Source organism: Astyanax mexicanus, chromosome 24 (assembly GCF_023375975.1).
Source record: "Astyanax mexicanus isolate ESR-SI-001 chromosome 24, AstMex3_surface, whole genome shotgun sequence".
Lineage (NCBI taxonomy): Eukaryota > Metazoa > Chordata > Actinopteri > Characiformes > Acestrorhamphidae > Astyanax > Astyanax mexicanus.
In genome coordinates, this window is record NC_064431.1 from 13,394,151 (window position 1) to 13,417,677 (window position 23,527).

At 37.5% G+C, this 23,527-nt stretch overlaps 1 protein-coding gene across 1 annotated transcript; it reads right to left on the bottom strand.

Annotated features, from left to right (window-relative positions):
- Positions 1-283: 283 nt before the first annotated feature.
- On the bottom strand, positions 284-22,074 carry si:ch1073-456m8.1 (leucine-rich repeat flightless-interacting protein 1). Its single transcript, XM_007239754.4, has 6 exons — positions 21,794-22,074; positions 14,849-14,932; positions 12,510-12,542; positions 11,063-11,224; positions 7,708-7,791; positions 284-6,068 (listed from the first exon to the last, which is right to left on the bottom strand). The coding sequence occupies exons 1-6, from the start codon at positions 21,890-21,892 to the stop codon at positions 5,535-5,537; spliced, it is 996 nt and encodes a 331-aa protein (XP_007239816.3). The 5' UTR covers positions 21,893-22,074; the 3' UTR covers positions 284-5,534.
- Positions 22,075-23,527: the final 1,453 nt, after the last annotated feature.

The window sequence follows — 23,527 nt, forward strand, 5'->3', positions numbered from 1 at the left end:
TAATGAAAAAATAATAACTACATTTAAGCAGTTTAAAATTAAAAGAAAATTAGATATAACACATCTACCGCTCTGGCTTTAGTGATAATGTGGCTTTGCTATGATTTTAATAATTGTAACGATGCAGCACAGAAAAAAAATATCAGAGTGAAATTATTAAACATATTAAATATGTAATAAAGTAAAGGTGGAAGTAGAAGAAAATAATAATACTTTGGTACAGTAGTAAAGAAGTTCTGTGTAGTGTTGTGGTGATGTATTCTGTAAATAAAAGAGACACAAATCCTTTGAAATGTACAAAATTTATTGTGAAAGCAACATCTCAAAACATCCTGACACATCTTCATAGTAAAAGTAGCTTTCCCTTAGTTCTTAGGCCTGCCTTATTTACACATCCACGTGGGTCAACAAATATTATCATGTAAGATTTAAAATATAGTAAGGAACTTTTTCAGTATGCCGTCCTGTAAGTGCAAAAATTATTAAAAACTCCCAGCATTCTTGGAATTCACTCCATATTTTGAAGGCATCTCTAGCTTTAGACTTAAACTGATCATTAAAGAAATAGTTGCACACAGAATAAAGTGGGGTTTTGTAATGCTATTCAGAAGGAAGATAAGGTACCATGAATAATTATTGATTAAACAATTAGACTGGTATTGCCAATATTTATTGAGCTACAAATACATAAGTAGTGTGAAATGCATGTATAACAGGTGCAACATGCTAGACTCTTGGAGTTGTAGATGTTCCTAGTGGAGTCCTGCGATAATCCATCCCATGCAGCTTGAATATTCTCACACAACTCCTGCAAGCTCTTGAGATGGCATCAGTAAGTGGATAAGCACTGTCTTGTTGGAATAGCACAATGTGAGTGTAAGTTTAGAGAAGGTTGGGCCCCCGGTTGCAAGACCTTATTAACCTAACGTTGGGCTGTTAAGTGTCCCTTTAATGAAGGCCGAATGTTGTTGGTTGTAAACTGTTGGTTGATTCATTACTGAAGAACACGCTGCCTCAATCTGGCATGACTACCCACCAAGTTTCCTTCCTGCCAGTTGACTCCTTCTGGGTGCAACTACTTTGTCAATGATGAGTATATATATGTAATACCAATAAAAACCCAGCATAAAAACCACCAAATCAGAGGTGCAGTGCTGAAAGGGCAGATTTATAAATCCAAAGAATCCTCATTTTCTGCTGAGGATAAAGCTCAGAGCTGAGGAATGTGTGGAACGAGAGACTCTCCACATGAGCCCAAGCTCATGGTTTGGGTTTGCCTGACTGGATTTCATCTCATGTCCAAAAAAGGCCTCCAGAACCACTGAGGTTCATAATTTAGCAAGACACCCGTGTAAAACACACTGACCACGTCACCAAACAGGCCAGCGTCCAGTGGAAAGTTCTGATACTGATCTTGCTGTACGACCCTCGGTGTCTAAACACAGCAGGACTGTGACATAATCACAATAACTCACTTCAGAGCTATGGTCAGACTGCCAGCACAAATCAGAGTTGTGGAATATCTAGACTGTATCCAGTTAAAATCCAAACTTTTAATAGTCTAAACAGGCAGAAACCATGTGAAATGTGATTTTAGCTAATAGCCTAGTGCTAATTACCTTTTGCTAACAGGAGCCTTAAAATGCCTAAATGAATGTATGTTATAATTCTATGCTGCAAGGTAAAGGTTAAAGTGTGTTCAGACTGCCTGCCCAATCAGATTTTTTTGCATATCTTACTGTATCCAGATTAGGGGTGAGCAATATAGCCCTAAAATAATATCACAAGATTTCGTGGTATTTTCGCAATAATGTTACCCTTGGCAATATGACAAAAAATGTATATATATATATTTTTTTATTTTTACTACTGCAAAAAGTTATTTTATTGTTGCATACGATATGATATGGCTCAGCCCTGAGATATTGTAAAATAAGAATTTTATCAAATTTACAGAAGTCAATAATCCAGAATGTCCTTATTCTAAAAAATGCACTTCATATATCTTTATATATCCAGGATTGAAGTAAAATGAATGATACTGGACAGATATAATCTGTTTCTAGTAGATTTATAATGGGGAATAAGAACAGTGTGAATTTTTCTTTTGCTAAAAACAGCAACAAAAAAAAAAGTAATATAATTAGGGGTGAGTGATGTGGCATGATATTTTAGGGTGTAATATTGTTCACAATATAATTTTTTTTTGGTGATAATATTGCGTACGACACGATATGGCACACCCCTAACCCAAATCAATTTTGTATAGTCTGAACAGCAAGAAACTTTATGAAACCTGATTTTAACTAAATCGGATCCAAATCACATTTGGAAAAATATTGAAATGCGATTATAATCAGATGCTCATTTGTCCGTTTGTGATGTTTGAACATGCAAATCCAATCTGATCACTTGCACATTCATCTCAACAGATCTGATTAGAGAAACAAATCTGATTAGCCTTCACACTAACCCTATAGTGCAGGAGGTTCTATACCCTAAATATTGGTGTGCCTATTATCTCAGCTTTTGGCTTTCTGCCCATGACCATAGCCCACCCACACTAATATCTCACAGTGTAGCACAGTTTCACATGTATAATTACATCATTTTCTTTTGTCTCCGTCCCAATATTTATGCGTCTCACTGCTCACTGCCCCTAACCCGACTGATTCAGGCTGGGTATTGTGGGTATTGTGCAGCAGCAGCAGCTGGTATTGTTAAGGTAAGACAGACGTATCCACTTATCTGCAGCTAACCGGTGTGTATTTTTAGCTCAGCTATCTAAACATCAGTGAAGACAAACACAAAAGAGATTGAACAGCTCGGCTCAGCTCAAGGCCTCTCTCGCGCCAGTACAGCAAACAGTAGACACTGACCCCAAGAGCAAACACGCGCTCTAAAGTACAGCAGATAATCAGACAAGGCCAAGTTTGGTCTAAAGTTAACAGGAATGATTCTTTTAAATACACCATATCAGCATTCAAAAGCGTGGAATCACTTGTGACATGGGTGGCCACCCTTGGGCAGTATCTTGCTGGTAGGTGCATGGCACCCACACAAAAACTGAAAAAAAAAAAAATGAAAAAAGCCAGGACTCAAACAATGTGGTTCAATTCCATTCTGTTCTATAGAAATGAAGTCAAAATTGTCCACCATGTTGTCAAATTTTCCACCACAGTCTGCGCAGTAGATACCAAAAGACGGAGCCAGATTTGCCTACTCAACAAGTAGACACCCCAAACCAACCAGCAGAGGCACTTCATCTATAGTGGCTTCACTTTTGAGAGACATCACACTGTCCAGTTTTTTACAGCAAATAACAGAAGATAAACAAGGGCAGGTTTAAAAAAACAGGAGAGCTTCCGTCATATTATTGACCAAATAAAAAATTCTTAATGGCCAGTCCACATCTAGCGGATAGGCAAAATGAGATGGAGAGGGCAGGAAGATATAATTAAGATTGATGATGATGAAGTTTAGAAAAGACTATTTTGTGCCTCTCTCATTTGCATTAATCTATTATTTCTAGTATTTGTGTGGTATAGAATGTATGGCACTGAAGGGCCACTGCATATTAGTCACTTTAGCCACATTATAGTTAAAAAAATAAATAAATAAAAAAACTCAGACTCAGGTGCTGACCAAAACAACCGTACCAAGACCCACAAGAGAAGGTGGTGGTGCTCTGGTCCTGCACCAACTATCAAATACACTCATAATGTTTGAGCCAGATGACTGTTCAGGTGCAGCTGAACCTGATTTATTCCCCAGGTGATCACTACAGCTTGATATGTGCGGTATGTTAACTGATTCGGATGAGAGATCAGTAAAGCTACTGTACAAAAACACAACCTTCACTCTTACAAATAAAAAATATTTTAGAATTTCCATCTTAGACATACAGTTTGAGGAAGAATACTCCACTGTGTTGTGATTGGCTTCTTCGTATTATGCAACCTTGTTCAAAAAGCAGCACTTCTTAAAGCTTCGTTGTCCGCTTCTGCAGAATTAACTTCTGATGTTCTACAATTTTTAAAGTTGTTTTAGAACCATCTAAAGCTCTGTCCATCATTCTGGACATTGTGTTTTAGATTAGAGACTAAATTAGTTAAAAATAGTCAGACTGATTTATCTGGAGCTTATATAAACAGAATGTATATGATTTTTGATTTAATTAATGATTCCAAACTTTTGAATGGTGGTATCTTATCCAACTCAGGTATCAAGAGTCCAGGGCAAACTGCCTGATATGAATGTAATTCTATCTGATTTGTCTAATTATAATCAATAAAACAGCAGCGTATATGCAAGTAAAGGTGATAAAGCATGTCACTATGGATAATATGATATATGTGTGATGGAATGTGTGTCTAAAATACACTTAGAACTATACGGTTCTCTATCAGACACAGATTTACTAAGATTCCACTGACGCAGACTAAGATATGTAACATAAATCCCACAATGCACCTGCCTGGCTACATTACGAGATCTCTCAGGCCATTAACGTCATTAACGTCTACCGCAGCCCTGAGAAACACAGAAAGCACTGCTGTGATTACATCAGTGATGCAGGAGAAACACCAGTGTACCACTAACTCAGAACCAAACCGGTTCAACTAGAACCAGTTACAGATTCAGATGTAGATTCAGATTTCACTTCTTGATAATGATCATTTGTGCAAAGATACATAGTTACTAACTGTACAAAATACACCTTCAATCTTAAAAAATGTGTTCTGACTATATAATAAAAGTTCCTTAACTTTATAAAGAACCTTTACATTAAGTTTCATCAAGTTATGAAGAGGTTCTGCCTTAAGACTTAAAACTTTAAAACGGCTCCTAAATTTTGGCCGTATGGTTCTAAGAAGAACCTTGTAATAATATAGAACCTTAACATACAGGTTCTTTAAATGATAAAATTATTTCTAAATGTTTCTTAAACTTGGATATAAGGTTCTAGGATGAATCTTTCTTTGATTTAGTACCTTTTAATTATATAAAGATTCTGTAAGGTTTAAAAGGTTTCTTAAATTGTTCTAGGCTATAATTCATGGTTATAAAAACTGTAATTTGTTTCTGTAGAACCTTAACATGTAAAGTTTTTTTAAACTGTAAAATGGTTTCTAAATGTTTTTGGCAGACACGTGTGGTTCAAAGAGGAGGAGAGTAGTAGTATTAAGGTTCTATTAACTGTAAATCATGGTTCCTAAATGGTTCTAAACTTCAATGTATGGCTCTAAGAGATTATGTATAGAACCTTTACATAGTGTCAAAGTTCTGTAAACTCTAAACAGGTTCCTAAATTGTTCTTAAATTTTAAAGCCAAAAATAATTATTTAAAGAACCATTCATTTAAATGCCGCTTAGAGAACCGAAGATGGTTCTTAAGCGGCATTTCTTAAAAGAACCCTTCAGGCACCTGCATTTTAAAGAGAGAAGCTTCTAAAAGAACAGCAGGCAATCAGAGAACAACCAAGCGGCTGGTCTCTGATCAGTAAGGAATGCACCATGAGATAAAAGGTTCTTTAAGACAGAATGCAGGAGTCTCCTGGGTTCTTCTGGAATATAGGATCATCACTGTTGCTTGGTTCTCCATCTTCAGTAACAACTTCATCTTCCAACAGCCCAGCGCAGCCCTCCGGAGTTGAGGCGGGTGAGAACTCTGATGGTGCGTCTTCATACCCACTGCTCTCATCATTTTCCTCCCCGTCCAGAGCTTTCTGGCTAACTCCGCCCTCAAGCCCTGACTCCGCCCTCAGCTCAGCCGGTTTCTCAGGTTCCTTCACTTCCTGGTCCACCGACGATCCTCCTGAAGAGCTCTGAGGACCTGCAGGCTTTAATAAGCTAGGCTCCAGTCTTCTGTTCTTGAACAAGGAGGTCAGAATACCCAACATCTTCTGTTCTGAAGATGCAAAAGTAGAGGCTGAAGACTGTGAGACTCCATCTGAACTGGGGGTGGAGTTGGGAACTCCTCCATCTACTGCATCAGCAAGGTTACCTTCGGCTCCAACGGTCTCAGCGGTGCTTCTGACCAGCTCAGCAGAAAGAGAACTGTTTTCCTGTTGATAAAATATAAAGAAATATGATAAGCTTGGCAAGTAAGTTCTGTAAAATGTAAAACTGTAAAATGGCATGGATGGCACCCAGGCCCAAACAAACCGGGCCCACCCAAACCCAACTCTAACTCATTCATAACCCAACATTAAATCAAAATTAAACCAAACCCACTCCTAACCCAACCAAGTGTAACCCAACCCTAACTCAAACTCTAACCTAACCCAACCCAACTCAACTCAACCAACACCCAAACTGAACCAAAATCCAACCCAACATAACTCAGCTCAACCCAATCAAACCCAACCCAACTCAACAAAGCCCAACTAAATCAAACAAAACCTGAACAGACCCATAACCTAACTTTACCTAAAAACTAATCCGAACCCACCCCTAACCCAACCAAGCGTAACCCAACCCTAACTCTAACCTAGCCAAACTCAACCAAACCCAAGCTGTACCAAAATCCAACCCAACTCAACTCAACCCCATCAAACCTAACCCAACTTAACAAAGCTCAAATAAATCAAATCCAACCCGAACACAGCCATAACCCAACTTTAACTCAAAACTAATCCGAACTCATCCCTAACCCAACCAAGCGTAACCCAACCCAAGCTGTACCAAAATCCAACCCAACTTAACTCAACCCAATCAATCAAAACCAACCCAAATCAACTCAACCCAATCCAACCCCAACTAAATCAAACCCAACCAGAACCCACCAATAACCCAACCCGAACCCACCCATAACTCTTACTCACCCATAACCCAACTTTAACTCAAAACTATTCCAAACCCACTCCTAACCCAACCAAGCATAACCCAACTCTAACTCAAACCCTAACTTATCTCAACTCAACCAAACCCAAGCTGAACCAAATCCAACCCAACCCAATCAATTTCAAACCCAAACCCACCCCCAACCCCACCTGATACCACCCCTAACCCAACCAAGCCAACACAACCCAAATCTAACCCAACCCAAATCAATCAACCCCAATCTAACTCAATCAAACCCAAGCACCAACCATATTGTGCTTTTAACTGAGTTGATCTTAGTTGGGTCATGTTCCATTCTTTACACCTCACAGCACTGACCGTCAGATAAACCATTTAGAGAACTTTAACTCAACTTACTTCCCACCTTCTTTTCAAATGTATTTCCCTTTACCAAAACTCCACCACACAAAAAAAAGTCCATGTGCATGAGACAGAGTATAAATGTTTATAGGAATTTGAAAAATGTCTGTTTTTAGAGATTATACATTTAACACACCCACTGTACAAACAAACGTACTGGATCACAGATGTTAAAATATAGATTTAGCGATGCCACAGCAGTAAATATGCAGTGAGGATCTGAGCACCTGTACACTGACTTTAAACTTAAACGGGACTTAAATACAGTGACACGTGTTTTGCATGGCGTATTGCTGGTACTGCTTAGTGCTTAGACCCTCTACACACAGTTCCTCCAGCTTGTACAGAAACACAAAACGAGATCATTTTATCTCTCCAGAACAGCGTTATGCAAGCGACCAACCACCCCCACTCTTCCCACAACCACTGCCAGCGTGTGAGTGGGCAGCTCCTCCTGGTTCAGTGTGGGCAGTGCAGTTACATAACCTTAGCCTCCCTCACCTCCTTCAACCGCTCCACCTCCTGCACCAGCCGAGCTACAGAATCCTCCAGCTTCCTCCTCCGCTCCCTCTCTCGCTCCAGCTCCTGCACAACAGAGAGAAAAAGATACAGAGAAAGAGAGGAATGAGGGACAGAAATAGAGAGGGATGAGAGACAGAGTTATTAAAGTGACAGTCTGTACATTTAGGAGATTTGGAAATTTAGCAACCTCTCTGGATAGAATGTGGAAGAGTATTTAATGCAATATAAATATTGTGAAATTTTGTGTATTCCAGTATATTGTGTTGTTCATTTTGTTGATGTATTAAATTGGTTAGTGCCCCTTGCATCATCAATCATTGCGTTTAGCATTAAACAGTAAAAACAGTCTTTAAAAGCATGGAGAATTAAATTAGTAAAAAAAAATGTGTACACAATATAAAAACATAAGTAAGGTTTGCACAAAATACTCTATTAATACATAAACCAGTGCAGAAACAAAAAACTTTCATAATTAATTCTACTAATTAATGTATTAATTAAAACACTTATTGAGGTATACTAATATAATCTGACACATTTTTGCACATAACATTCTAAACACAAAGTAAAATACACCTAGCTGCAATTATACACACAACTGTGTTTAGTTTGAACTTCTCTCACATGAAGCCCGTTTGCTGTAGCTACAACAACCATGAATAAATTAAAAATAAAAATGTAAAGGCTTATGTTAATGAAAAAAGGAAATACATTTTAATCTACCATTATAAGAAGTAGGGCTGCAACAATTAATTAAATCGAGGATTAAAATAATTGGAAACTAAATTAATAATTGATTAGGTATATGTTATTATACATATAAGCACAGTTGCTACCCCTTAATGTGGGGCAGTAAAGCACAAATAACTGGATGCATGTTGGAGCCATGGGTGAAAAAGATTCATCAAGTTTTTAATTAATTCTATTTTTTCTCTCACTTAACGTTCCTAAAGTCTGCTAGAGTAGTTAAACAAGATGCATCTCATCCTAAGTAAATTTATATCTCACTATCTCACTATTTATATCTCACAGTTTAGCAAACGAGTTAGCCATAGGATTTCCCCCCCAAAGTTTTCACTTAAACCCTAAATCCCACCTTAAATGTGGCAGCTCGACCAGCAGTTCAAAAACAAATCACAGCTTTAGTCAAGCTAACAAGTTATATTATTTCTCTCACTCAATGTTACTAAGATATCTCCATTCCACCTTAAATGCAGCATCAGTTACAGCTTTTTTCATGGTCTTTTCTGACTGCGACACTACATGGAAGTGTTTGAGAACCACAGCAAAGTGTATATTTATTTTACATGAACTGTTGTTGTGTTATAAAATAATGATCATAATAAAATTTATTTAACTGTCAGAGGTTAATTCTTTATGTAAACACTAATATTTTTATAATGGTAGCTTGTGCGTCCCTTATACAATTACAAAATTAGTACAAATAAATGTTGATTTATTAAATAAAGTACTAAAAGTCAAATTTAGCTTTGTTTCCAATAATTAACAGATTAACTGATTATCAAAATAATTGTTAGCTGCAGCCCTAATTAAAAGGGAAAACATTGGCTAGCTAACTAGACTGTCACGACCAGTGATGTCAGTAACGCGTTACTTAACGCGTTACTCTAATCTGACCCTTTTTTTCAGTAACGAGTAATCTAACGCGTTACTATTTCCAATCCAGTAATCAGATTGAAGTTACTTATCCAAGTCACTGTGCGTTACTCTCTCTCTCTCTCTCCACCTCACACTCACACACAGACACACACACACACCGCTCCCTTTCCCGTCACCTTTACAATCCTCCCGTCTCTCTCTCGCGCTCGGCGTGTCTTTAGTTTCCACCTGTTCTCATTTTTCCGCTAGTTCTCAGTCTCTCTCTCTCTTTATAAAGGCGGTTTTTCCCGGCCGCGTCCCAATTCACTAGCCAGGGCAGCGGTCTGCACAGATCTGATTGGCAGAGGAGAGCGTTTGAAGATTTTGTGCCGCAGAGCACAAAGACACACATACCGTAAAGACAAGAAAAGTTCTGACGCTTTAAATGAACGCTGTCAAAATTAAATACTTTTCAGTAGTTTACTGGTTTGGGTCCGCACTGGACAACGTCTGGGTCCGGACCCGGACCGCAGTCCGCATATATGTGATCCCTGGCCTAGACCACATACACGGTTTTGTTTTATAAAACCACTCTTTGCTGCCCTGCAGAGAACAACAGGTTCAATGTTAAGATTTACAGTGTTAAATATTTCAGGTCAAGAAAGACTTTCTTTATTTTTCTTTTTTATAAAAACAAGTATTTATGTTAAGTGAAATCAAGAAAGACCATATTTTATTTTTTATAAAATAAATAATTTATGTTAAGTTAATTCAAGAGAAATTGTCTTTTATTTTTATATAAAAAAAAAAATCAGGAAATAGTTCAACTTTAAATGTCTAGAGATACATTGTTGCTGTTAAAAATGCACTTTCCAATAAAGGGAGTATTGGCAAAACTGGTTATAGTTTTTATGTTAAGGCGGCGCCGCGGCGGGAGGTGGTGTCTGCAGCTGCTGAAAGTAACTAATAAAGTAACTTGTACAGTAACTTTTAAAAATCAAGTAATCCATAAAGTAACTAAGTTACTTTTTAAAGGAGTAATCAGTAATCGGATTACTTTTTCAAAGTAACTATACCATCACTGGTCACGACTACATTGCTGAGGATGCACCACACAATGACACTACACCCAATCCCGATCACATGACACAGCACATGACACTTCCAGGAAGCAGATTACCTGAGTACTAGCCACATGGTTTAGACCTATAAAAGGAGCTCATTTACTTTCAGCCTTTGCTGAGTATTGATGGTTCTAGCCTCGCACGATGCATTATTGCCTGTGTTTATCTCTTGTTTTTGACATTGTTTTGTTCCCGACTTCCCGACTTGCCTGGACTGGACTGTTTACCAACCCTGGTATGATATCTCTTTGTTACTGCTGATTGCCATTGTTTACTCTTTTTTGTTTGACCATCCCTTTGCCTAATACTTTTGTTAATAAAGTATATTTTTTTGCATCTGCATGTGCCTGAATTCTGCACAGCCATGACATAGACTAAAATGCCAATTCAGGAAGATAGTTAATTCTCAGTGCAGGCAGAGACAAAGAACATAAACAAAATATTAGGGCTAATATTATTAGACTACAAACATTATGGTGTTGTGGGATTAGTTTTTATTGTAAAATTAAACACTTAAAATGATGCCCCTAGCATTTGCCTATAGCCTACTGCCTATACGATATATGCGGCTATATGATGATTATAAATGATTTATATTGTTTTGTTTGTACCATATGGGCTTCTTGAGATTCTCTCTGCGTCTCAGCGAGCATCTCTTCAGCTCCCTGGAGGGCATCCTGGAGACAGTCCACCTGGAATAACAGCACCTCCTGCCTGAGCTCGAGGGTCTGCAGCTCCTGCAAAGAGTCTTCATAGTTTGCCTGAAGCTCCAGCTGCACAACAAACAAACCAAGAAATCAAATAAACTTAAAAAAAAATACAATCTGTGCAAAAGTCAGAGAAACCTTTCATAGACTGTAAAACATGGTGGTGGGGGTGCAGTTCCCATGCTTAACAAAATTATTGTATTATTTTATTTGATTATATTAAGGTCTGGCCTATGGGGTGGTCACTCTGTTGATGATGATGTAGTTACACTTACATTGCGCCTTTCAAAGAACCAAAGAACACTTTATAATCTACATACAGGCCGGGGCAAGATATACTCAAATTGATTGTGCCATCATGTTCCTGCATGTTTTACCTTTGCTACTAAAAATTGGAATTTAAACACAATTAAACCTTTTTTTTTAAACCAATAAATAAATACATGCTTTCATAGTATATTATTGGCTTCGTATGTATTAACTTCACTTTTTCAGTTTACAAAACTATGACCCAGACTGAGGTTCTTTAGTTACAGAGTGTATACTGTTTGCCCCTTTAGATTTTCTTTCATTTTTTCATTCTTAACTGTTTCAGATCATCAAACAAATTTAAATATTAGCCAAAGACAACACAAGTAAACAGAAAAAGCAGTTTTTGACTAAAGAAAAAAAACTTCAAACCTACATGGCACTGTGTAAAAAAAAGTGTTTTCCCCCTAGTTAAAACATAACTGTGGCGTATCACACCTGAGTTTAATTTCTCTAGCCACACCCAGTCCTGATTACTGCCACACCTGTTCTCAATCAAGAAATCACTTAAACAGAACCGCACAGAACCGGACAAAGCGAAGTAGACCAAAACATACTGAAATGCTAGACATCATGCCAATACCCAGGAACAAATGAGAAAGAAATTAATTAATTAGTTTTGTATTGGAATGTATTGGAAAAATACTCTGTGGACTGTGGGTAAAAACGTTGCTTTTTGGAAGGCGTTTGTCCCATTACATCTGATGTAAAAGTAACACTTTTAAATTTCAAAAAAGCATCATACCTACAGTAAAATATGGTGGTGGTAGGGTTATGGTCTAGGGCTGTTTTGTTGCTTTTCATGCTGGAAAAACCTCTAATGTGTTTTCCCTTAATAATTAAAACCTTAATTTAAAAACTGCATTTTTTGTTTGCATATTAAGTAACAAACATTAAGAAATTAAGAAAGGGGCAGGCACATTTTACACCACTGGTATGGGACGTGTACTCATGTTGGGTGAGAGTTTCCCTAAAAATGATCAGTCCACCATCCAATCCCCCATTATATTATCAATATAAGTATCAAAACATTATACTGTACCATTCCAGGATTTCCTGCATGCTCCTCTTCACTCTAACACAAAACAAAAAAGAATAACTGTAAATATTAATATATTTTCCATATGTACCCGTGATTCACTGAGCTGGGGAGGAACAGAGCTTGGCTGAATGAATCAGCAGGGCGTGAACTGGGACACTGTTTACTCTATCATTTCCAAGGCTAGGCTGAGTTATTTGCCAAGTCCCTGCTGCTGCCCTGTGCTGCCCAGAATGAACCCAGTTGGTTGGCAAGGCGTGGCGTAGTGTTAAGTGAGATTTTTCTAGTTCTGCTGCTGATTAAATATGTTTACAGTACGTTTTATCTGATATGTTACTGTAATCTACAAGCAGTTATTTGAATACAGACGTACAGGGCTTGGTATATGGACCATTTCTATATAATACCTGGTGACAGCTATAGATCAGTGCGCATAATTAATCAGCAGTGAGTTTCTGTAAGCTACCATGTACGAATAAATCTTTCATTCTTAATGGATTTGCTGGTTTTTTCCTAAGTGAGTGCATGTGAATTCCAAAGATTTTTTTTTATCCCAATTTTCATCACTATTTAACCTCAATTAAAGCAGTAATGCTTTCAACATTAGGAGATTCAGGACAAACACAGAATCTGCTTTTTTTTCAACTGCCACCAATCAATGAGGCATCTCAGACTCTGGCTGCTGATGGAGTAGAAGCATGATCCAGGATTCATACCAGGCTATAGTGTCTGCTGAAGTATAAATAAGATGTGTGTCCTAATTTGCTTCAGTTACAGGCTCTACTCGTCTAGGAAGGCATAACACTAAAAGCTCAAACATTTTTGTGAGGAAGATTTGCTTACATTCAGACACATTATAAAAGTATTAGAGGTTAGATACTAATATTGGGTTAGTTCTGCCACTCTAACTCATCCCAAAGGTATTGGATGGAGCTCCATCTATCACTCCAAAGGGCCCCACAGTCCAAGAATGGGCTTTATAACCCTGTAGTATGGCGTCACATCAATGTCGGGGGAGCAAAAAAAAAAACAGGTGAATAAAATCAACCAGTGTGTTTTTACATTTTGCCTGTGTAAATTAACTTCTCGCGAGCGCAAATATGAAGCTCACAAGCAAAAAAGGAGAGAATTTTGTGCACGCTGAACAGAATATCGCTATCTAGCTTCATTTTTCTCCCCTTCGGTGTTTATTTTCATCTCGAATTCACAGTTCTCCTCGCGCACCATGCAAATTACTTGCGGCTTTTATTTTTGCTCGAGCGAGGCTTTTGCGCTCGAGTATTGAAAGGGGTGGTTTTGATAGTTTGGGGGCGGGGTCAGGATCACCTTCCTCAGCAAATGCTATTGGCTGATATCTCCAGGGTTTGTGACGGACCGCCTACCTCCAAGAGCCGGAGGAGGGCGGAGAAAGAAAGACGGCAGGAGAGTTCGCTAACTAACTAGGCTAACATCCAAACTATCGATCCGGGTTCAGTGCTGGGAGCGACCGGCTCTCCGGGCACTAAACCCGGGCTAACAGTGCCGGAGGGTCACTCGCTACAGGTGCTGAACGAGAGAGCCGGGCACTCCGGGCACTAAACCCGGACTAACAGCGCCAGAGAGCCAGTCGTTTGGATTATAGCATAGCCAGTTAGCTAACTCCACAGCTGTCCTTCTTTCTCCGCCCTCCTCCGGCTCTTGGGCAAAAAACTCACTGGAGCAGAAAATAAAATAAACACTCAAGAGAAGAAAAATGAAGCTCGAGAGCGATATTCTGCTCAGCGAGCACACAATTCCCTTTTTTTTTTGCTTGTGAGCGTCATATTTGCGCTCGCGAGAAGTTAATTTACACGCGCAAAACGCTGGTTAATTTTGTTCACCTGGTATTTTTGCCCCCCCATCCATGTTATTACTGAGAAGCAAACTTAATGTAGCTTTTTAGTGAGCTAATGAGTATAAAATATACTGGTAATTAATTATTGCTATATAATATTTTACTTATTGTAATAATAGTAGGCATTTAAATCAAATAAACAGATCAAACTCTAAAACTGTACTGTATTATAGAATCAACAAGAATTTACAAACAGTTAAAAACGTGATTGGAAAATGCTGATTACAGCAGTTGACTAACATTATAGTCTATGGCTGACTATGTTACCAAAGCACTTTTGCCCCCCAGCTGTTCACACACCCAGTAATGATTGTGAACTGGAAACCCGTCCATAGAGATTACATAATTAGCTGTGTGTGAGCACCTGTGCCTGCAATGCTGCGTTCACTAACTGCACAGGTGTGTAGATATTTTTGAACATATAGTGTAGCGTTAATAACGAATATTTGTTGTTAATATTTATTCTTACCAGGCTTTCTCTTGTTTCTCCTCGTTTGAGTGATCCATATCTGCTGTCACTGCGTGATAAAGTGCGCTTGTTCGACTCTTCAGCCTAATAAAATCAACACAGAGAGATAGATGTTAGCAACAGAGATAACAATAACAAGGTCTCACATGTTAAGTATTTTTCATTTGGATGATATATTGTCCTAAAAGTCATTGCAATAAATTTTTATTAGTGTCATCCTAAGACTATTATATTTAATGAATATAATGGCATAATAATAATGCATTTCAACCCTTTTAAAGAGCAGTGAAGTTAAAAGATTGGAGTTGGAATATAATGGGTTTTATTTTTTAAATCAATTAAATAAATAAAACATAAATATGACCATTTATTATTTTTTTTAAAGACACATTATGAGACTCAATCAATCATTTTAATGATAGTGTCAGGACTAATACTGTTCTACTGTAGACAGTACATCACTGTTATCATGGGGCAGTAAAAAGTCATGTTAAAAAGTGATTTCTATATTGTCATGTAAAAAAACATGTATCTTTCAAATGGTAATGTCACATTAGCAGTAAAAACGTTCCTAACTTTCAACGGAAATCAATATATATAAAAAAAAATTTAGTGGTCTATTCAGCAGGAAATAATGTAAAGAACATCCAGATTCATATTATATAAAAAAATCCACTGAATGGAAGCCATTTGCTTGTTGTAACTCTTCCAAATTAAACTTAACATGTACAGGTCAAACTCAGACAGAATTACTTGTTTTACAAGGTTTTTAACCCGAAGAAGGTTATAAAAATCATGTGACATTTAAAAAGAAATGTTAATAGCAAGTTCACTCTTTACTTTACTCTAAAGAAAGTCTTTATTTTAAAGAAACGGTTGACTGCATGTTCAAATAAGATGACAAAAAAGCACTTCTGTTCCTGATACTTATTCCTGTTCCTGCAACTCACTCCTGTTACTGGCACTCATTCCTGTTACTGTTTATGTTTTGAGTAACAGAAATGAAAGTAACAGAAATTAGTTTTAGCATAGAATTAGCAAAAACATGAAAAATAGCTAAATGGTGGCTGTGCTAATAGCATAAGGACACTGAGCACATTCAACTGATTTTACCAGAACTTAATGAGGGAACCTAATTTTGTTCTTCCTGTGGTCTTCAGAAGAACCAACTGATGTCACTTCCTGCTGTAGATATGACTTGTACAATGTTCCAGATGTTTTAGATGGGGTTATGTGTTATGGTAACAGGACTGAGTAGAAACCCAGGGACACAACTGAAATTTGAATTTTAACTTAAACATTCTGGACTTATTATGAAAATTCTTTTTTTAAAGCATAGATGGGATTTGGTCTCACACAACAATGGAAAAATATAAAGTTAGAGAGTAGGAACAGGTAACAAATGCACAAATTAATGTACAAGACACTTGTATATTAATAAAATGTCTTTTTAAGTTATTTTTGTGCACATTTATACATGTCATTTTCTGGGGACAGAAATGGCACAGATTCGGCAGAATATGCACAATATAATGTTTTTGCCTGGTGGTGATGAGCAGAAACATTATGGCTGTTGGAAAAATGAACATTGCAGTTTTGTTATTGCTCCATAACGCCTCAAAGGACTGTAGGAAATCAAAGTGAAAGAAGGGGGTGTTTAATGAGCCAGTATAGATGCTGACTCGCTTCACTAATCCCCAGCCCTAACTGCTGTCCCTCCACACTGAAGATAAACAGGAACACAATCGGAGGAGGAATGAGGGCTTATACTGGACCAGTTCCAACCGGCTGGCAATAACACACTGTGATACAAGATGATCTTAATATTTACTATCTGCACCACTGTTAAACACCATGCAGCATAACACCTGTAATTGACAATCATGCAATCTGGCACTCCTGAGAAAGCCCTGTTGTGTATGCACATATCACTGAGCTGTTAGGTTACTGTCCCTCATATCACTACTAGGGGTATCTGGCTGTTGGATGCAATGGTTTTCCAGTCTTTCGTGTCATTCTACAGCAAAGGCAGTACTGAACAGTTCACTACGAAGCCTCTAAACTTGGACCCAACCATGTTCAGATCCCTAACGGAACCTGGATTTATCCATAAACCCGATAACATTTCTTTTTCATGCAACCACTGCAAACAAAGATAATGGTAGCTGACTGATGGAGAGCCTATATGGTGGATAATTCTTTGAAATTACCATCCTACTTCTCTTAGTCCAATGACGTGCTTCCTTTCTTGTCAACTTGGCAAAAAGACTTTGAGTATGTCACAGAGGCATCACAAGCAATCAATGATCTCTCACCAGGAGGTACACGGTACACCTCCCAAATATAGGCTGTATTCGGAATGGCATACTACATACTACTCGCGTACTAAATCTGCCTAAAGCCAGTATGCAGTACACAGTATGTGACCAAACTGAGGATCTGTAGTGCACTACAGGTACCCGGATGGTGTACTACTCCGCTCCGATTCCGCAGTGTGCATGGAGAGCTATCTTCGCGGTGTACTGCATCCCAACATGCATTGCGACTGGCTTCTCCAGCTCGCTTCAGAAAAAAACAAGATGGAGGCGAGTGCGAGAGATTTTTAAATTGTATAAATAAATATATTTTTAAATTAAGGGAATTATTTTGGAAAGTATTGGCTCACCGCTGTCGAGCCCCCTCCGCTGCCGCGGCCGAGCGCTGTCCGCCGCCGGGACTCTCCGCTGCCGCGCGTTCTCCGCGAGTGGGGACCCTCCGCTGCCGCGCGTTCTCCGCGGCGGGGACCCACCGCTGCCGCGACCGAGCGCTTTCCGCGGCCGGGACCCTCCGCTGCCGCGACCGAGCGCTTTCCGCGGCCGGGACAGCGGAGGGTCTCGACAGCGGTGAGCCATTACTTTCCTTGATGCAGTAAATTATTCCCTCAGTTTTAATAAATTATTCTGTTATTTTAATAAATGATTCCCTCAGTTTTAATAAATTATTCTGTTACTTTAATAAAAAATTCCCTCAGTTTTAATAAATCGTTCTCTTTATTTAATAAATAATTACCTTTGTTTAATAAATCGTTCTGTTGATTTAATAAATAATTCCCTGTGTTTAAATACATATTTTTCTTTTAAATAAGGGAATTATTTGAATACAAATTAATAAAATTGTTTGATTTGTGTTGATATTGTGTAAATATGAATGAGAGTTTGTTTAAATGTTTTCTTCTTGTTGGTACTTACATAGATGAAAATAGTAATCTACTAAAATAAATAGAAAAACATATTTAAATATAACTGGAACATACTTGGGTTGTGGGGGCTGCTGCTAATTGGTTGTTAGAATTGGGTTAGCTGCTAAACTCTAAAATAAAAGCAGCAATTGCTGTTCTGGACAGTATGCAGATCTCATTAGTTTTAATAATGAAAAGGTAGGACATTTTTCATGTTCTTTCTGTTTACAACTCACTCTGAGGAATTCGGAGCACTACAGAGCACTGACTGGTGTGTCACAGCAGGACCGTGTAGGGTACTACAATCAAAAGTGTTACAGTACCGAATACTACATACTGGGCAGCGTGTAGTATGCAGTACATACTAGTGCAGTATGCAGTACGCAGTATACTAGTATGCCATTCCGAATACAGCCATAGACTGTAAGAGCTATTTTGTATGGCAATTCGAAAAGCAATTTTGTGCACTTTTGTGTCTAATCAAAACACCCCTGTAATCATTAACGTAACTGCCTTAGACATAACTGCATGCAGAGATTTGCAGCAATATGGGTGCATAGTTTTTGAGTACAACCACTTTTTCGTGGTTTGTAATGAGGGCAATGTCTTCCAGTAACACTAAGCTCTTAAAATCTGTCATTCTTTTAACTGAAGACTGAATTTCTTTATCTGCTTCGAGTTTATTTCGATCTCAGTGCCATATGAGAGCAGTAAGCACTCGTAAAACATGCCGGACGAGTCAGTTCGGTCAATACGACAGTGTTTAATAGCCGGCCTTGGGTTTCCTCTAAGTACCACTGACTGATCCCACTGTAAATGCATGAGCTGAGTCAAGCACTCAGGTCAATGGTGGCCTGTCACAAGAGCAGAAAGGATGAGGTCATATGATCACTATTACACAATCAGCACAGACAATATCTCACAGCCAGTGTCAGCTTACAAACATCTGCACAATTCCATACGAGTTACAAAGCTGTTCACATGTCAGACACAATCTCATTTATGATCTCAGTGTACCAAAATAAACTTATTGGTAATGCTGCTTTTACAGTCACAAATAGAACTACGACAGATGTAGTGTAGTATGGTACAATATAGTACAAGAAGGTTTTCTAAGAATATGTCAAAATGTATAATATATATTATATTATAATATATTATAGAATGTTATGTGTAGTATATTAAAGTATACTGTGTATAGTGTATCACAGTATAATCAGGAATAATATGCCTAATAATGTGTACGATATCCCAACATAATACACATAGTATTATTTTAACAGTGAGAGATAAATTATCTAAAATATAATATCGAAAATTAGACTGTATAAATTATATAAATTAATTTGCATTTTGCAGAGAGAAATACGTATTTGATCCCCTACAAACTATTAGAACTTCTGGCTCCTACAGACCAGTTAGGCGCTCCTAATCAACTCATTACCTGCATTAAAGACAGCTGCCATCTAAGGACGTCAGAGACAAGATCATAGACCTGCACAAGGCTGAAATGAGCTACAAAACTTAAGTAAGATGCTGGGTGAGAAAATGGAAGAAATACAAAATGACTGTCAGTCGACATCGATCTGGGGTTTCATGTGCCCCAGAGAAATCAGCCTAAAAATGCACAGGGGGAAATAGTTAATGATCTCAAGGCAGCTCGGACCACAGTCACCAAGAAAACCATTGGTAACACATTACGCTGTAATGGATTAAAATCCTGCAGATCCCTCAAGGTCCCCCTGCTCAAAAAGGCACATGTGCAGACCCCTCTGAAGTTTGCCAATGAACACCTGAATGATTCTGAGTGATTGAGTGATGAATGAGTGATTGGGAAAAGGTTCTGTGGTCAGATGATGCCAAAATTTAGCATTAAGTCAACTGGTTGTATTTGGAGAAAGAGAAATGCTGACTATGACCTAAAGAACACTGTCCCCACTGTCAAGCATGGAGATGGAAACATTATGTTTTAGGGAAGTTTCTCTACTAAGAGCAGAGGACTACTTCACAGCATCAATGGGAGAATGGATGGAGCCATTTACCATAAAATCCTGAGTGAGAACCTCATTCCTTCCACCAGGACATTAAAAACAGGTCGTGGCTGGGTCTTCCAGCACAACAATGACCCAAAACATACAGCCATGGCAACAAAGAAGTGGCTCAAAAAGAAGCACATTAAGGTCATGGAGTTGCCTAGCCAGTCTACAAACCTTAATTCTATAAAAAAACTTTTGGAGTTGCCAGAGTGACATCTTAAAAATCTTAATGATTTAGGGATTATCTGCAAAGAGGAGTGGACCAAATTGTTTTTCTGACATGTGCGCAAACCTCATCATCAACTACAAATAACATCTGACTGATTTGCTTACCAACAAGAGTCTTAAGTCTTGTTTGCCAGAGGGATCAAAAACATATTTTTCTCTTCAAAATGCAAATAAATTTATATAATTTATTCAATGTGATTTTCCAGATATTATTTTTGATATTCTGTCTCTCACTGTTAAAATTAAACTACCACTAAAATTATAGACTGTTCACGTCTTTTTCAGTGGGCAAACTTACAAAATCAGCAACGGATCAAATAATGTGAATTTCCTTCACTGTATAGTATACTATAGTACTTTACTGTACTATACTTCACACACTACACTATTCTGAACAATATATATATATATATATATATATATATATATATATATATATATATATATATATATATATATATATATATATATATATATATATATACTTTGATCTATTATAGTTACTATATTGTGATATACCACCACACACGATCAAATATAACATACAGTGCATACTCATACTACATTGACAAGTGTCTATATTATACAATGTGACAGCATTAACAGTACTGTGTGGCAGTATGTATAGTATACTTTAGTACACCATGGTAATATGTATATTATGTGGCAGAATTTATAATATGGTACGACAGTCTGTGTAGTACATTATAGTACAGTTCGACAGTATTTTTAGAATAATAGATATAGTACCCTACGTATATTAGTATATTATTTTGTATTATGCAGCATTACTTTATTGACACGCTAATGTTTAGTATTTTAAGTATTTATCATCACTCAACACGCATTTTAGCGCCACCAAACGGTGGATGCATCTAACGTTAACTATCGAACATCCAGAATTTCCTTAGAAAATATGTGGCAACACTGATTAATCACACAGCTCGGAAACAGCTCCATTATCAGATACAGTTAAGGGAGTGGTGCTGAAATACATGTTTAGTGATATTTCTGTGGTTATTAATGTAGCTAACGCTAACTAATATATTTTAATGGCTGTCAGTTTAACGGTTGGCTTCCTAACAGTGAAAAACAAAGAAGTAAAAATGTTTTTGATTCGTACAAGTTAATACATAGTTAAATATATGAAAAGAAGTGTCTTATACGTGTATTTTACCAAAATATTGTTTAATTAATTAACTAATTTGACTAAAGAAGAAAATCACTTCTCTCTAGCTTCTGGTTCGAACTCCCCGTTCCACCTTAAATAGTATAGTAAACTGCTGCACCATTTAAGGTGGAACGGGGAATTCAGACAAGACGCCACTTGAATCTCGTCAGTCTCACACAAAGAGATCATGTTTCTTAATAAAACCGATTCTAATTACTAAACCGAATTGAAAACCAAAGTGTAAACACACTTAAAACAAATATCTAAGTTTAAACCAGGCATGTTAAACCCACCTCTTTTATAATATGCCGCAGCGTCTCTTCCTCGCTCATCCCCCGGGAGAGGACGCGTTTTCTGGGCGAGCCAGCCTTCTCTACCGCCCCCGAGTGCATCCTTAACACCACAGGAATAAACCCAACTTAATAAAAATTCAGCAGAACCCGAACTGAAGGACGGACTCAGGGTGAAACCTGGTTTCCAGTAGTTTCGTGACGCGTGTTTGACAGATATGAAGATGGTTCTAGTCTCAACTTCAGTTGCTAGTAGGGAGGGAGGGGCCTCAGAAGTAGCCATCGAGACATCGAGGGTGGATCATAACAACAGCGGTGAAGTGGCCGGGCCGCGTCCCATTCCGAATCAAGCCCCCTACGCTTCCTGCCTACCCTTGACCAGGGACAATTCAGTTCATGTCTCTAATCACAAGTATTTCAGGTGGTTTTAAGGTGTTGCTAAGTGGGTGCTATGGTGTTACAGATGGTGATTTCGTTGATATTTTCTTGGCAGAATTATTGCTATGATACTTATTATTAAGCATAGTATATTGTACATTGACCTTCTACAAATGTAAGATATGTATTAAAAATAGCATTTGTTAAAACTTTACCTTAAAATATAATTATTACAATCGTTCAGAGATGTTTTTTTTTTTTGCATTGTTTTGTGGCTCCAAATTCCATCTGTGCTTTAAAAATAGTTAGATGTGTCCCTGGGTTTCACTCAGGTACTGTTACCATAAAACATTACCCTATCAGAAAAATCTCGAACAATTCTATAAGTCATATCTACAACATTAAGTGACATCAGCTGGTTCCTCTGAAGACCATGGGAAAACCAAAATTACGTTTTCTTATTTGTTTTTCTGTACATATGATGTCTGAGGTCAATCTCAACACTCATTCCTGTTACCTAAATTTTTTGGGATGCTATTTGTCTATTTTTTAAAATAAAATTTTTTGGGAAAATCATTAGAATGTTCTCAGTGTCCTCATGCTAATAGCATAGCCGCCATTTAGCTAATATCATGTTTTTGCTAATTCTATGCTAAAAACTAATTCCTGTTACTCTCAGTTTCCTGTTAATTCCTGTTACTCAAAACATAAAGAATAACAGGAGTTCCAGTAACAGGAATAAGTGCCAGTAATAGGAGTGAGTTCCAGTAACAGGAGTAAGTAGAGATTAATTTATTTATTAATGTGAATATTAGTTAATGTAATTTTTTCCAATTGTGTTTTGTTAATCATTTATCCATTTTTTAAATAAATTACATGATAATACATTGGATCAATTTCAGTTTTGGGTCTTCTTGAAACAATGAAAATAACTTTGCATCTTTTAGAAATATACAATGTGAATCTGCAGTTAACCATTTCTTTAAAATATAGACTTTCTTGAAATATTGCTTTTAAACATGCTTTTAAAATGTCACATGAGTTTTGGTAACAGGACTGAGAACAATGTAACCATCTTCAGATTAGGAACCTTGTAAAAAAAATAATTAAAGCTGCCTGTGTTTGATCAGTCTATGTTTTGAATAGTTAAATATATGTGTTATTAGAATCAGAGTCCAAAAAAAAAACACTATTTGAAAGAGTTACAACAAGCAAATGGCACCCATTTGGTGGAATGGCCCTTAAGGTTCTTCGGTGTCCCAGGAGGTTAATTAGTTGATAAGTTGATATGTCACAGATGTGTTTTTTTTTGTATAGTTGTTGCTCAGTGAGTGTTATAGTTTTACTAATGTGTTCATT

Excerpts from the sequence above, each read along its gene's own strand:
- si:ch1073-456m8.1 (XM_007239754.4), bottom strand. The coding sequence starts at position 21,892 with ATGCACTCGGGGGCGGTAGAGAAGGCTGGCTCGCCCAGAAAACGCGTC. Across the intron at positions 14,933-21,793 it reads TGCGGCATATTATAAAAGAG|GCTGAAGAGTCGAACAAGCG; the intron begins GTGGGTTTAACA and ends TGATTTTATTAG. Across the intron at positions 7,792-11,062 it reads AATCTCAAGAAGCCCATATG|GAGCTGGAGCGAGAGAGGGA; the intron begins GTACAAACAAAA and ends TCTGTTGTGCAG.